Consider the following 12,755-nt stretch of genomic DNA (forward strand, 5'->3'; position numbering starts at 1 on the left):
TCCCAGAGCCTGCGCCTCCCACTCCCAAAACTCTCTCCCAGAGGCTGCACCCCAGGCCCTCCCAGACTCAAACTCCATCCCAGAATCTGCACCCTCATGCCTTCCTGAGCCACCACCCCCTGCCCTGGCCCACAGCCTGCACCCTAGACCAAAGTTCCCTCTCATCTTTTCCATCCACGTGCATAATAAATGTTTCCATGTATGTTGAGGCATGTGAGAATGTGCACCCCCAGCAGATCCACAAAGCCGAGCTGTGGGTGCTCTGCTAATCAGCTGGGTGGCATTTGAATCTCTCCTGAGCAGTCGCACAAGTGCACAGCTTACATGGAATACTGCCCCAGGCTCCTTCCCACACCCTCATTCCCTCCCAGCGCCCTACCCTCACCCGCTCTTGCACTCAAACTGCCTCCCAGAGCCTGCACCCTCCTACACCCCAATTCCCTGCCTGAACCCAGAATCTGTACTCAGCACCCAAATTCCATCTCAGAGCATGCACCCTAGACTCCTCCACCCACTCAAACTACATCCCAGAGCCTTAGGCAGGTGGGTGGGAGGGAGTTTGGGATGGGAAGGGGTGCAGGGTTAGGGAGTTCTGGGCAGCACCAACATTTCTACTAATCTGCTACCCTTGTGTCCTCCAGCTTATGAAATCCTTTCATCCAGGGCTTGGCCACAAATCTGTAGGATGGGTAGGGTTGCCAGCTTTCTAATCACACAACACCAAACACACTTCCCCTCCCCTTTCCTGCCCCAAGATCCCACCCCTTTTCTGAGGCCCCAAGCCCACTCACTCCTTCCTGCCCTCTATCGCTTGCTCTCTCCTATCCTCACTCACTTACTCATTTTCATCAGGCTGCTGCAGGGGTTGGGGGATGTGAGAGGGGTTGAGGGCTCTGGGATGGGGTGAGAAATTAGGGTATGTCTACACTACCCTCCTAGTTCGAACTAGGAAGGTAACATAGACATACCGCACTTGCAAATGAAGCCCGGGATTTGAATTTCCCGGGCTTCATTTGCATAAGCGGGGAGCCGCCATTTTTAAATCCCCGCTGCTTTGAACCCCATGTAGCGCGGCTACACGGGGCTCGAACTAGGTAGTTCGGACTAGGATTCCTATTCTGAACTACCGGTACACCTCGGAATAGGAACCTAGTCCGAACTACCTAGTTCGAGCCCCGTGTAGCCATGCTACACGGGGTTCGAAGCAGCGGGGATTTAAAAATGGCAGCTCCCCGCTTATGCAAATGAAGCCCGGGAAATTCAAATCCCGGGCTTCATTTGCAAGTGCGGTATGCCTACATTACCACCCTAGGTCGAACTAGGAGGGTAGTGTAGACATACCCTCAGGGATCCATGTGGGAGGGGACTCTGGGCTGGGGCAGTGGGTTGGAGTGTAGGAGAGGGTGAGGTTGGCTGGGAGTACAGACTTTGGGGTGGTGTCAACAATAGGAAGTTTGAGGTACAGCAGGGAGTTGAGAAAGGGGTTTGGAGTGTGGGAGGGGCTGCAGGCTCTGAGAGGGAGTTTGGATGCAAAAGGGGATTCTGAGCTGGGGAAGGGGCATGGAAGTAGGTGCAGGGTATAGGCTCTGGGCAGTGCTTACCTCAGGCAATTCCTTTGGCTCTTAGGCAGCCCCCAGTGGCTGTGGTTCCTGGCTAATGGGAGGTACGGAATCAGTGCTTGGAGCAGAGGTAGCATGCGGAGCGCCCCTGGCTATCTGGGAGCTGCATGGAACCAGGCAGGGAACCTACCAGTCCTGTCCTAGCCAAAATTTTAATGGCCTGGTCAGTGGTGCTAATCAGAGCCACCAAAGGTCTCTTTTTGACTGAGCATTCTGGCATGTGAATAAGGATAGTGTAGACCTGGCTGTCTACCACCTGGGGTTTTCTCCACAATGGGGAATCCACAGCTGCACAGCTCGGGCAAGACTAGAGTGGTATGAGGGGGCCATACTGAAAGCCTGGCTCTGTCCCAGAGAAGTTAAAAAAAGTATGCCAGATCTCGTAGTGAATCTATGGCAGAGCCAGGAACAGAACCGCAGAGAAGTTCCTTGTTCCCAGTAGCATGCTGGACTGTGCTGCTTCAGCCAACACAGCAAATGTGCATTGGGAAAAGAGTTAAATAAATATACTTTCTATTTCAGACACCGTCTTATAACAGGCACAACCTGCCAACAGAAACAAGTGAGAAACAGGCAAAAGAAATTCTCATCCGTCGCCAGCACAGCCTGAGGCAGAATGTCTGGAAAGGAAACAGCTTACCTTGGGGGAAACCGGTAACTGTTATGCAAACTACAATTCATGTGATCAGGGCATAAAAATACCTGTATGTCTCTGGATATTCGGACCCCAGCCAATTGCAAAAGTTTGCTTTTGCAATAGTTAGAATGAATATTTCACACAGAGCAATGAAAGAGGAAAGCACCTGGAAACAAAGAGCCATATTCAACAATGATGTGATCAAGTTATGTCAATGACATGTCACTTGTAAGTCGGTCAGAACACAGTGTGATTGGTTTTAAACGGTAAACCACTGTTACTTGTGCTAACTTGTCATTAACTGTGTGTGCAACAAAACAAGGGAAGCAGACACACCTAGGCCTGGGCTACAGTAGGACCGTAGTCCGAAATTAACCCCCTAGGGTCAATTTTCTAAGCTACGTGTCCACACTACCAAGCCCGCTATTCTAGAATAAGAAACCACGGAATTTGAACTCTGTAGACCTGCTTTTCATGAGCTATGTCTACACTAGGAGATTATTTTGAATTTATTAAATTCGACTTCTGGGCACCCAATTTTACAAATTTGAACTTCAATATCCTCACCACGGGGAAGAATTGAATGTAGTCCGAGGCAAGCTCTGTTAATGTGGACGTGCTACCTCGAACTCAGAGCCCCAGGAAGCACTCTGGGGAACTGTGGGAAGCCACATGGAAGCCAGTAAGTTTGAATTAGTGGCACCAGAGTATCCACACTAACATTATTTTGGATTTACAAGTTCAGGAATAGTGTTAGTTCTCATGAAAAACAGGAGTACAGAATTTGAATCCTGAAACCCCTTATTCTGGAATAACGGGCTTGGTAGTGTGGAAGCATCACTCACAAATCTGACTTTGATGGGATTATTTTGGACTAAAATCCTAGTGTAGATCAGGCCATGAGGAGTAACGCTATTCCTGAATTTGTAAATCAGAAATAACATTAGTGTAGACTAACTATCTGGCCCCTGGGGGGGCCTCTCGCAACTTCCCAGAGTTCTTCCTCGGGCTCTAAGTCTGAGGCAGGCTCCATTAATGTGGATGTGCTACCTCAGACTACATTTGATTCTTCCCAATAGTGAGGACATGGAACTTCAAATTTGTGTCCAGAAGACAAACTTAGTAAATTGAAATAATCGCCTAGAGTAGACATGGCCCTAGGGACTAAGGCAAAGCCCTTTTAAGTCACTGGGACTCTTTCCATTGACTTCAGCTGGCTTTGGATCATATTAGGGCCAGATTCTGATCCTGTTTGGACTGGTGTAAATTCACTGTAAATGGGGTCAGAATCAGCCACTGAAAGTGCTGAAGGAAGGCAGGTATAGCGCAAAAACAGCACTATCTAAAAAACCACAGCTGCTTATTTGGATCTTGTTGCTAGGTGCTATTCTCACAGTAAGACAGCTTTACAGCCCCTTAGTGTGTAAGTTCATTGGTTTGGCCCATCACTGAATGCCAAAACAGCACCTCTATTGTTATACTAACTTTCCATTGTCTTTAATCCAGAATCTTCCTTAGCAATTTGCCCCCATTTATCTCAGATTGAATTTGGCCCATATAGTTTAAAATGTGTAAGTTAACAGCTTGGAATGTCCTGCATGCTGAACTGGTTCTGCTTCTGAATCCACGTTGTCACAATTAAATGTACTGTATGTTTTTCTGTCTTTGCATGTAGGCTAGCACCACAAATGTGCGTTTCCTCTCTTTACCCTATGGTACTCGCTATCCAGATAGACAACAAAAAGCAAGGCATGATGCTTTTACAGGTAACACAACACACACTTTACTCTGCATACTACTCCAAAAGGATACAGTGAAAAACAGAGAATTTGCTCCATGAATTTTACATCATCTCCTACAAAATCCAAAGTTTCTTTAAAGGGGACACATCCCTTTCACCTTTCTGTCTCTATGGGTGTGTCTAGACTACATACCTGTGCCGATCAAGAAAGGCTTCTTTGTCGGCGTGGCGCGTCCAGACTGCCCCGATCTGCTGACAAACAGCTGATCGGCAGAGCGGGGCAGCCATTTAAATTTAAACGAAGCCGCGATTATTTTAATCGCAGCTTCATTTCCCTCTGCCGATCTGGCTAATCTACATGCCTCCGTCGACGGAGGCATGTAGTTTAGACGTACCCTATGTGTTGTTCATATCACACCAGCTGTGGTCATCTGCTCAGGTCACTGAGAACCATAAGCTCATGTGTTACCCCTGTGCCTCAGCAAGGGAGGGATTTGCTGGGGTCACTTCCCTGCCACTTCCGCAAACTCCTTGAGACTCTGCCAGTCTGAACCTTACCTTGCACATTAGCAATCATTGAGTTCCAAGTCTGCAATTTCCCCAGACATGTCTAGGCACCCTGACTGGATGCTCACAGGAATTTTTATGTTCCCTGCCTCCAAACAGACAAGTGTACATACACCAGCCTGCTGGCTCACTCTTTATTTCAATGTAAAGCACCGAGATGGTTTATACTAAAGCTAAGAATAAGTGTACTAATGAACATCAAATATGTAAATGACACTAAGCAGGAGAGAGAGGTGGGGACAAACAAAACATAACACACTTTTTAGTGACTAAAACTATAATTTTAATAGGTTATAATTTTGCCTGAATAATTTTCTCACATCAAGTTACCAATATCTATAGGCCCCCAGAAGTTCCACCTTTCAGAAAATCAGAGGGTGCCATTCCCTTTGTTCCCTAAATGATGGAACACTAGAGTGTCTTTTGGCTGTCATATTTCCCAGAATCCCATGTCTTTACCTCAAGAGCTAGGAAGTCACTGGGGATTCGGATACAGTATGTCCCAGAGTGTCTATTATCTCTTCCCTCATCTCCACTGTGACAAATACTTTCTTTGTATGATGGTGACAGATCAGGCCCACAAATTCTATGTACTTTACATACACATAGTAAGATGCAGTCCTACTGTGAAGAGCTTTCCATCTAAGTAGACAAGACAGAGACTGGGAGGAGAAACAGGTTTAGAGCAGTGATGTGACTTGTCAGGATCACACAGCAGGCCAGTGTCAGAGCGAGGCATGGAATACTGGTCTCTTAGCTGAGCTAGCTCTCTATCCATTGTCCTTGTCCTGGGTAATAGGACAATGGATGGAGTCCAGTGGAGATCAAGTCCATTAGACATCCTTCCATTTTTGTTTACCTCTGAATTCCTGAAACACGTGTTTTGGCTGTTGAGAATGACTATTCATTTTTTGGCAAAATTTAAAAAATGGCAGTGAAGGTATTTTTAATCATCCTTGTGGGAAAAGGGGAAAAGCCAAATGTTGCATGTTTCCTGCATGTGTAAAATGATTTACTCTGTTCCATTTCTTTTTTTCCCTATTGAAATCAAAGAATGTTTTTGTGATCTGTGTGAGCAAACTACCCACTTTAGCTTGTGCATATATTGGTTGATAAGAACCCCACCAAAACCTTCAAAGTTATTTATTGTCAGAGATTCCAAAATATAGATATAGAACAATGGGAGGCAACTAACAGGATTTATGGTTCAAGGGATATCAGTCCTGCTAAAAATGTGTTAAAATTTTCAGCACAAAACAGCATATGATAAGAAGAGCTATCACAGTCCCTTTCTTAGGGCCTAATCCTTCCCTTATTGCTGCCACTAGCAAATCTCCTATTTTTTCTTTGGAGAATTTGGGACATAGCCCAGGAATGGTGCAAAGCAGCTGAGGCTGGGCTGAAAATCTAGCTCAGGGCATATAGTTTTAAAGGTACAATCAGTGAATCTATGCAGGGAGTTTACAATAATCAGAAGCTTTGTGCTACCCACTGGTTAATAATCAGGGAAGACAAAATAAACTTCAGCAGAACACATTGGGTCAATGAGATATAAAGAAAATTAGTCACTTTGACATATCCCATGGGACTTAGGCATCTAAATATATGTGAGGATCTGGGATTTAGGTTACTTGAGTGTCCCAGGCAGCATGGGTAAAACAAAATAGCCAAATTGCAAAATAGTGGTCATTATTCTCATGTTTCACAGACGTAAATATTTCCATGGCCAATACATCTGACACTTTGTAGCACTGATTACCCTACCTGGCTAGATATAGGCCACTTCTTATTGTCTCCAGTCCTCTTTCAAATCTAAGAAAATGTCCATTTTCTTTGAAACAACTATATGCATGTGTTTAATTGCAGTTGGATGTCATCTGTTTTATAATCTTTCAAGTATTTTTGTTTTTAGAAGTTCCTGTATTGTTATGAGTAATTATGTAATAGTATAGCTAATTTATTTTTACATCTTTAGATTTCAAATGGCTTGTAAGTAATAAAAGAGCAGAGATTTGCTTAGTTAAATAAATAGGGCAAGAGGACTAGTTCACCTTGGTGTAGATAGGCAAAAGTTTGTACCAGAGACCAAGGAAGTGCTTGGGGTGCTAGAGGGTGTGTTTCTAATAAGATTAGGGAACTCGAATTCCATGAAAGGCTTGTGCTCTGATACACCCAAGTTAATCAAAGGGCCTAGAAGCCAAACTTTCAGGTGCAACTGGTTCTTTTTGTCTTGTTAATTACAGGTGACCTGGAAGTCATCCTGTTTTTCAGTTGAAACCTTCTCACTAATCACATTCAGTCCTAGGGGATGTTTTCTGTAATGCTTCAGAACTATGGGTTTGGTTATCTGCCTGAATATCTTTGCAGAACTTAAACCTTAGAAGAATGTGTCTGCTGCACTAAATATAATAATGACAGTAGCAGCACTGAGAGCTAGTAAGATGGAGCAAAGTATGCTCATGTATTAAGGGTAGAGCAAAGCCCAATACAGGATGTGTTATCCACCAAAAATTGTGTCTCTCCCCTACTAAAGAAATATAGGGTTTTTTTAAGGCATCCCGCATAATAAAATATACTTTATTTTCCAGTAATTGCTGCAAACACTACAGCTCCAGTGTAACCTTATGATCTCAGACTAATACTTTATTATATTAAGTATTTTCATGTAATAGTTCTTAATAAAATACTCTCTCTTTTATTGTTAATAAAATCATTCCCTTTTGTGTTCATGCCCAGGTGATAGCAGCAGTTCTCATTCAGTGGTCTCCCGAATGCTCAGTTCACAGCTGCGAGCATGTTCTGTTGGAGCAAACTCTCGGCAGCAGGAGATGGTGCCAATGGAACTGTTAGAGAAAAGAGAGAAACTGTCAGATTTTGAAGGCCAGAGAGGAAGCCTACACAGGAAGGATCAAACTTCTAGAATAAGAAGACCAGCTTTAATGCCTAAGCTTAGGTTTGAGGCAGTGTTTGAAGAAGATATAAAGGGTTATCAATCAGAGGAGGAAGGAGCAGCAAGACCATCCATCAAATGGGCAGCAGAGAAAAAAAATGTGAGACATTTCCACAAGGCCCCAACCTCCCCATTCTGGAGAAAATAGCAACGTTCTTATGTAATAAGTGTTCATTTTGGGACCTTTGAACTAAATCTGATCCCAGTTCCAAGCACAGTGCAAAAGGTTCTTAGAAGTTCTGCAGGGAATCAAATGCTTGAATACTCAGATCAAGCTAATTTTGCCTCAAGCCCCTGATGGTAAATGACTACAGAATCTGCTGGAAAAGGGTTGTATGTTAACGTAAATTATTGTAAATATCCAGACGCATGTTATCTCACCGATGGTATCACATAATTCTGTCTTCTGTAATACGGCTATGAACCAATACAGCACTCAAGCATGTGCTTCGGTTGAGCTCATGAGAAATCCCATTGACTTCACATGCTTAAAGTTAAGCACAGGATGACATTCTTTCCTGGATGGGGGCCTATATGGCTGTGTCTAGACTGGCAAGTTTTTCCGCAAAAGCACCTGCTTTTGCAGAAAAACTTGCCAGCTGTCTACAATGGCCGCTTGAATTTCTGCAAGAACACTGACTTTCTACTGTCTGAAATCAATGCTTCTTGCGGAAATACTATGCTGCTCCCGTTCGGGCAAAAGTCCTTTTGCGCAAAGGCCAGTGTAGACAGCTCAAATTTGTTTTGCGCAAAAAAGCCCCGATGGTGAAAATGGCGATCGGGGCTTTTTTGCGCAAAAGAGCATCTAGATTGGCACGGACGCTTTTCTGCAAAAAGTGCTTTTGCGGAAAAGTGTCTGTGCCAATCTAGACGCTCTTTTCCGCAAATGCTTTTAAAGGAAAACTTTTCCGTTAAAAGCATTTGGGAAAATCGTGCCAGTCTAGATGTAGCCGAGATGTATAATTGATCACTATGCCTCATCTCTTACAATGTACTTCTGATTTGGTCCAACAAACACCTGATCTGAAAAATTTGGTAAGCACCACTGAAAGAAAAATTCCATTTTCTTTCTGTTCACAATTCAAAATAGAATTCAGAAGTTAAAAGAATTTAGCATATCATCTATACTAAATGCATGCAAAAATTTGATGAAACCCAAGTCCTATTTATATTTTTTCACTATGTGCAAAGAAAGTACAGTATTCGGCTTCCTTTAATGGTACAGAGGCAATGGCACAACTATTAGCAGAAGAATGAATGTTATCTTTTGTATTGGCACTGAATAAACAATGAATAAAATGTCTAAAAATCCAAAAACAAAATTCCACGTTATGAAACAAAAGGGCAATTGCACATAATAACTGAGGAGAGAGTTAAACCAAATCTCTAGATCCAATAATTCCTAAACTTTGGAAAAGTTTGTGTCTAGGTCCAAACTTTATGACTAGCCATATCTCTTCTACAGGATGAACTAAAATAGCCCCAAATATTGAGAAAGTTCAGATCTGAACATGGTGGCTCAGGTCCATTTCTAATAACAACATAATACTTTGCTGAATATATAACAAGAGTTCTCCTGGCTTTCTTAATTAAAATCTCCAAAGCAGAGGAGGAAAATATTTGGAAATTCACCACATCAGGTGGTGGGAATTTGACCTGCTCTCACCTACTCATGATGACAATAGAAAATTATAGGTTGTATTTAAGACCCTGTAGACAGTTTTAATGAGTTGGGGAAAAAGCAAATTAAATTGGTGTTATCCAACTGAAATCATAACATTATTTTAAAGTGTCACTTTGCACACCTACCTGGTATTTTCTTAATGTGCAATGCATGCTACCATTTCATGACTCTTTTAGGATGAAATCCACCCCACTTCACAGAGACCACAGAAGGTCCCCATAGCAATGGAACTGTTACAGTTTCATAGAACAACATAAATACATAAAAGCCAGTGGGTAAGCATGGGGACTATGCACTCCATGAACTCCAAAGTCAGGTAGGAGGCTGGGCTCAAGAGGATCAGCTGATGGGTCGGTCTTGCAAGTGGGAGAGGCTCTTTGAAATTGGTGGTGGAGAGAAAGTTGGAGGGAGCAGAGGTTCAAAAGATGGGAGGGGATGATAGGGTAAAAGGAGTGAAATCTTTGTACAGCATCAGTGTTCTCCTTGGAGAAATCTGTGGCTGCGTCTAGACTGGCTGCTTTGAATTTGCACAAGAACACTGACGATCTAATGTAAGATTGTCAGTGTTCTTCCGCAAATACAATGACTCTACCGTTTGGGAAAAAGCCCTCTTGTGCAAATGCTTTTGCGCAAGAGGGCCAGTGTAGACAACTGAGAACCATTTTGCGCAAAAAAGCCCCAATGGCGAAAATGGCGATCGAGGCTTTCTTGCGCAAAACCGCGTCTAGATTGGCACGGACACTTTTCCGCCAAAAGTGCTTTTGCGCAAAAGCGTCCGTGACTATCTAGATGCTCTTTTCCACAAATGCTTTTAACGGAAAAGCTTTTCCGTTAAAAGCATTTGCGGAAAATCATGCCAGTCTAGATGCAGCCTGTGAGATTCTGGGCAAACAGAGAGCGTCAAGGAAAAAAGTTTAAGAAGAATTTCAGTATAAAAAAAAATCATTAGGAGTTAAGCATGCAGCACATTTCCCCTTTCACAAGATTTCATGGAGAGCATTTGTGGGGATGGCTATACCAGACTATCTCACATAGGGGGGTGGGGTAGCTACTGCTACATGTGCAACAGCTGGGGAATGCACATCATCTGGCCATTGGTGCCTTGGGGGTTACCTAGGGAAAAAAGGGATCCAATGGAACTGAGGATAGACTTATGTAAGCATTTTTAAAAGAGTGTGCTTAAAATGTGTACTCTTTAATTCTCTATACAACCTTGGGTGCAGCATATTTAAAGGCCAATCAAAGGAGAAGAAGGAGCAAGCATATTTTAAAATTTCATGTAAGAGGATATTTCTTTTATCTGATTTTGTGTATGTTTTTTAAAAAATAACAATGAAATCAATGGGGAGCCTGGGACTATTCTCCTCCTATTTGTTCATTTTAAAACTTGTATTTTCCAGAAATTAACAGGTCAGATCCTCAACTGTTGTAAATCAGCACCAAATGATAAAAGTCAAAGGAGTTACACCTTGAAGATCTGTCCCTAAACTGGCAATGTGTAGTTTGTCTTTAGTTTGTTTTTCTAGCCATTAGAAAGAAGCACTGGAGGATTTTTTTCTTCTACATCATTATTTGCTGTTAATGGTTTAGTTGGCCATTAACCAAGAAGCAATATAACAGATGCCCATATAAAATACTTGCCAATAACTATAAAGTTCCATTATTATATTTTATTGAGGGCTTAAGTAATGCACTATGTACATATGAAAAGTCAAACCATACTGAGAGGATCAGCTGTGAGGGTTGAAATGATGCTTTCAGGGAGCTCCTTTCATGCATCAAAAGTGAAAAGGGAGAAAAGCACAAATTTCACAAATGGGCAGTCAAGACTGGCTTCAATTGCATTGCGAAGCTGTGGACTGATGTTTTGATGCTACATAAGAAAATATAGCTAGGGCAGGGAGAGGCTGTGAAAGGCCTTATATAAGAGAAGACAAGTCATTTGTGTTTACTGCAGTGGAGAAGGAGGGGCCAATAGAGAGATGCAAAGGGGGAAGTGATGTGATTGAAGCAACAACATAGGAGAACAGCAGTGCTTAATTTGTGCCAGGCTTTCCTAGGGCTGAGCCCTGGCATCTGTAGGTTTGGCAATTCATAGCCCCAGAACCTCTAGGCCTGTCGCATCAGTTAGGTGTGTAAAAAAATTGCTTGAGCCCTGACACCTCTTTCATTACAAATTAAGCACTGGAAGAGTGTGATCTTTACAGCAACATTTTGAATGGCTGTAAGTGAAGTAAGGGCTGGTCTACACTGAGAACTTGCATTCTCCTAGCTACGGTTCTCAGGAGTGTGAAAAATTCACACTATTGAGACACACAGCTATGCTGACCTAACCCCGGTGTAGACAGTGTTACTCTCTCTTGAGGAGGTGGATTAACTACAGCGATGAGAGAACCCCACCCATTGTTGCAGAGAGTGTCTATGCTGCAGCGTTAGACTGACCTCAGCTATCTTTTGGTCACCTAACTCGGTAAGTGTCTATATTAAATGTAACTCGCCTACTACCCCTATTTAATAAGTCTACCTCCACATGAGGCATAGCGGTTAGGTCAATGGTTCCCAAACTGTGGTCTGTGGACCTCTAGTGGTCCATAATGGCACTGCAGGGGATCTGCAGAAAGTTTAAAAGTAAGTATTGGGCCCACTGCAGGACTGGGATTTTCCGCCAGGAGATTCTTGACCGGGGCTCTCCGTTCACAACCATCCGTTGAGATTGCACAGTGATTTTAAGAAGAGCCCTGTGTAGCTTGAAAGTTTGTCTCTTTTAACCAACAGAAGTTGGGACAATAAAAGATTACCTCCTCCACCTTGTCACAATTAAAAATGGATAATCTATCTTCTTGATTATGTGTGGGTATTTCCCCATAGGACAAATAATGCAAGCATTTTTAGTTGGAGAGCACACTGTAATAAAGAACTTTGAAATCTAGAGGTATGTCTACACTAGCTCGTTAGTTCAAACTAGGTAGGCAAATGAGGACAACCGGAGTTGCAAATGAAGCCCGGGATTTAAATATCCCGGGCTTCATTTGCATGTTCCCGGGCGCCGCCATTTTAAAATCCCCCTTAGTCCGAACTAACTGCCCGTGGCTAGACGCGGCAGTTAAATGTTAATTCGAACTAACTCCTTAGTTTGAATTAACTGTTACTCCTCGTGGAATGAGGAGTAACAGTTAATTCGAACTAAGGAGTTAATTTGAATTAACGTTTAATTGCCGCGTCTAGCCGTGGGCAGTTAGTCTGAACAAATGGGGGATTTAAAAATGGCGGCACCTGGGAACATACAAATGAAGCCCGGGATATTTAAATCCCTGGCTTCATTTACAACTCCGGTTGCCCTCATTTGCCTACCTAGCTCGAACTAATGAGCTAGTGTAGACATACCCAAAGATAGCAGGAAGTATGATAATAGACTGACCCAGTTAAAAGGACTAAAGAGCTATGATGCTAAATTACCTAGTTTATTTATTTTCTTATGAGATTCTTTTCGGAATCTTAAATGCAAGTGAAACTCATGTAGGTTTGGTTTCACAGGTGTAAAATTTCAAGAGCTAATA

General features: G+C 42.9%; 1 protein-coding gene across 1 annotated transcript in view; it reads left to right on the plus strand.

The window, feature by feature from the left end:
- Positions 1-8,227, plus strand: part of SLC9A4 (solute carrier family 9 member A4) — a 45,649-nt gene extending 37,422 nt beyond the window's left edge. Inside the window, exons 10-12 of the mRNA XM_006127647.4 lie at positions 2,142-2,273; positions 3,932-4,022; positions 7,301-8,227. Of these exons, the coding sequence (XP_006127709.2) occupies positions 2,142-2,273; positions 3,932-4,022; positions 7,301-7,662 (585 nt within the window). The 3' untranslated portion in view covers positions 7,663-8,227. The remainder of the gene's footprint in view (positions 1-2,141; positions 2,274-3,931; positions 4,023-7,300) is intronic.
- The last annotated feature ends 4,528 nt before the right edge of the window (positions 8,228-12,755 follow it).

The sequence above is a fragment of the Pelodiscus sinensis genome, chromosome 1 (assembly GCF_049634645.1).
Source record: "Pelodiscus sinensis isolate JC-2024 chromosome 1, ASM4963464v1, whole genome shotgun sequence".
NCBI lineage: Eukaryota > Metazoa > Chordata > Testudines > Trionychidae > Pelodiscus > Pelodiscus sinensis.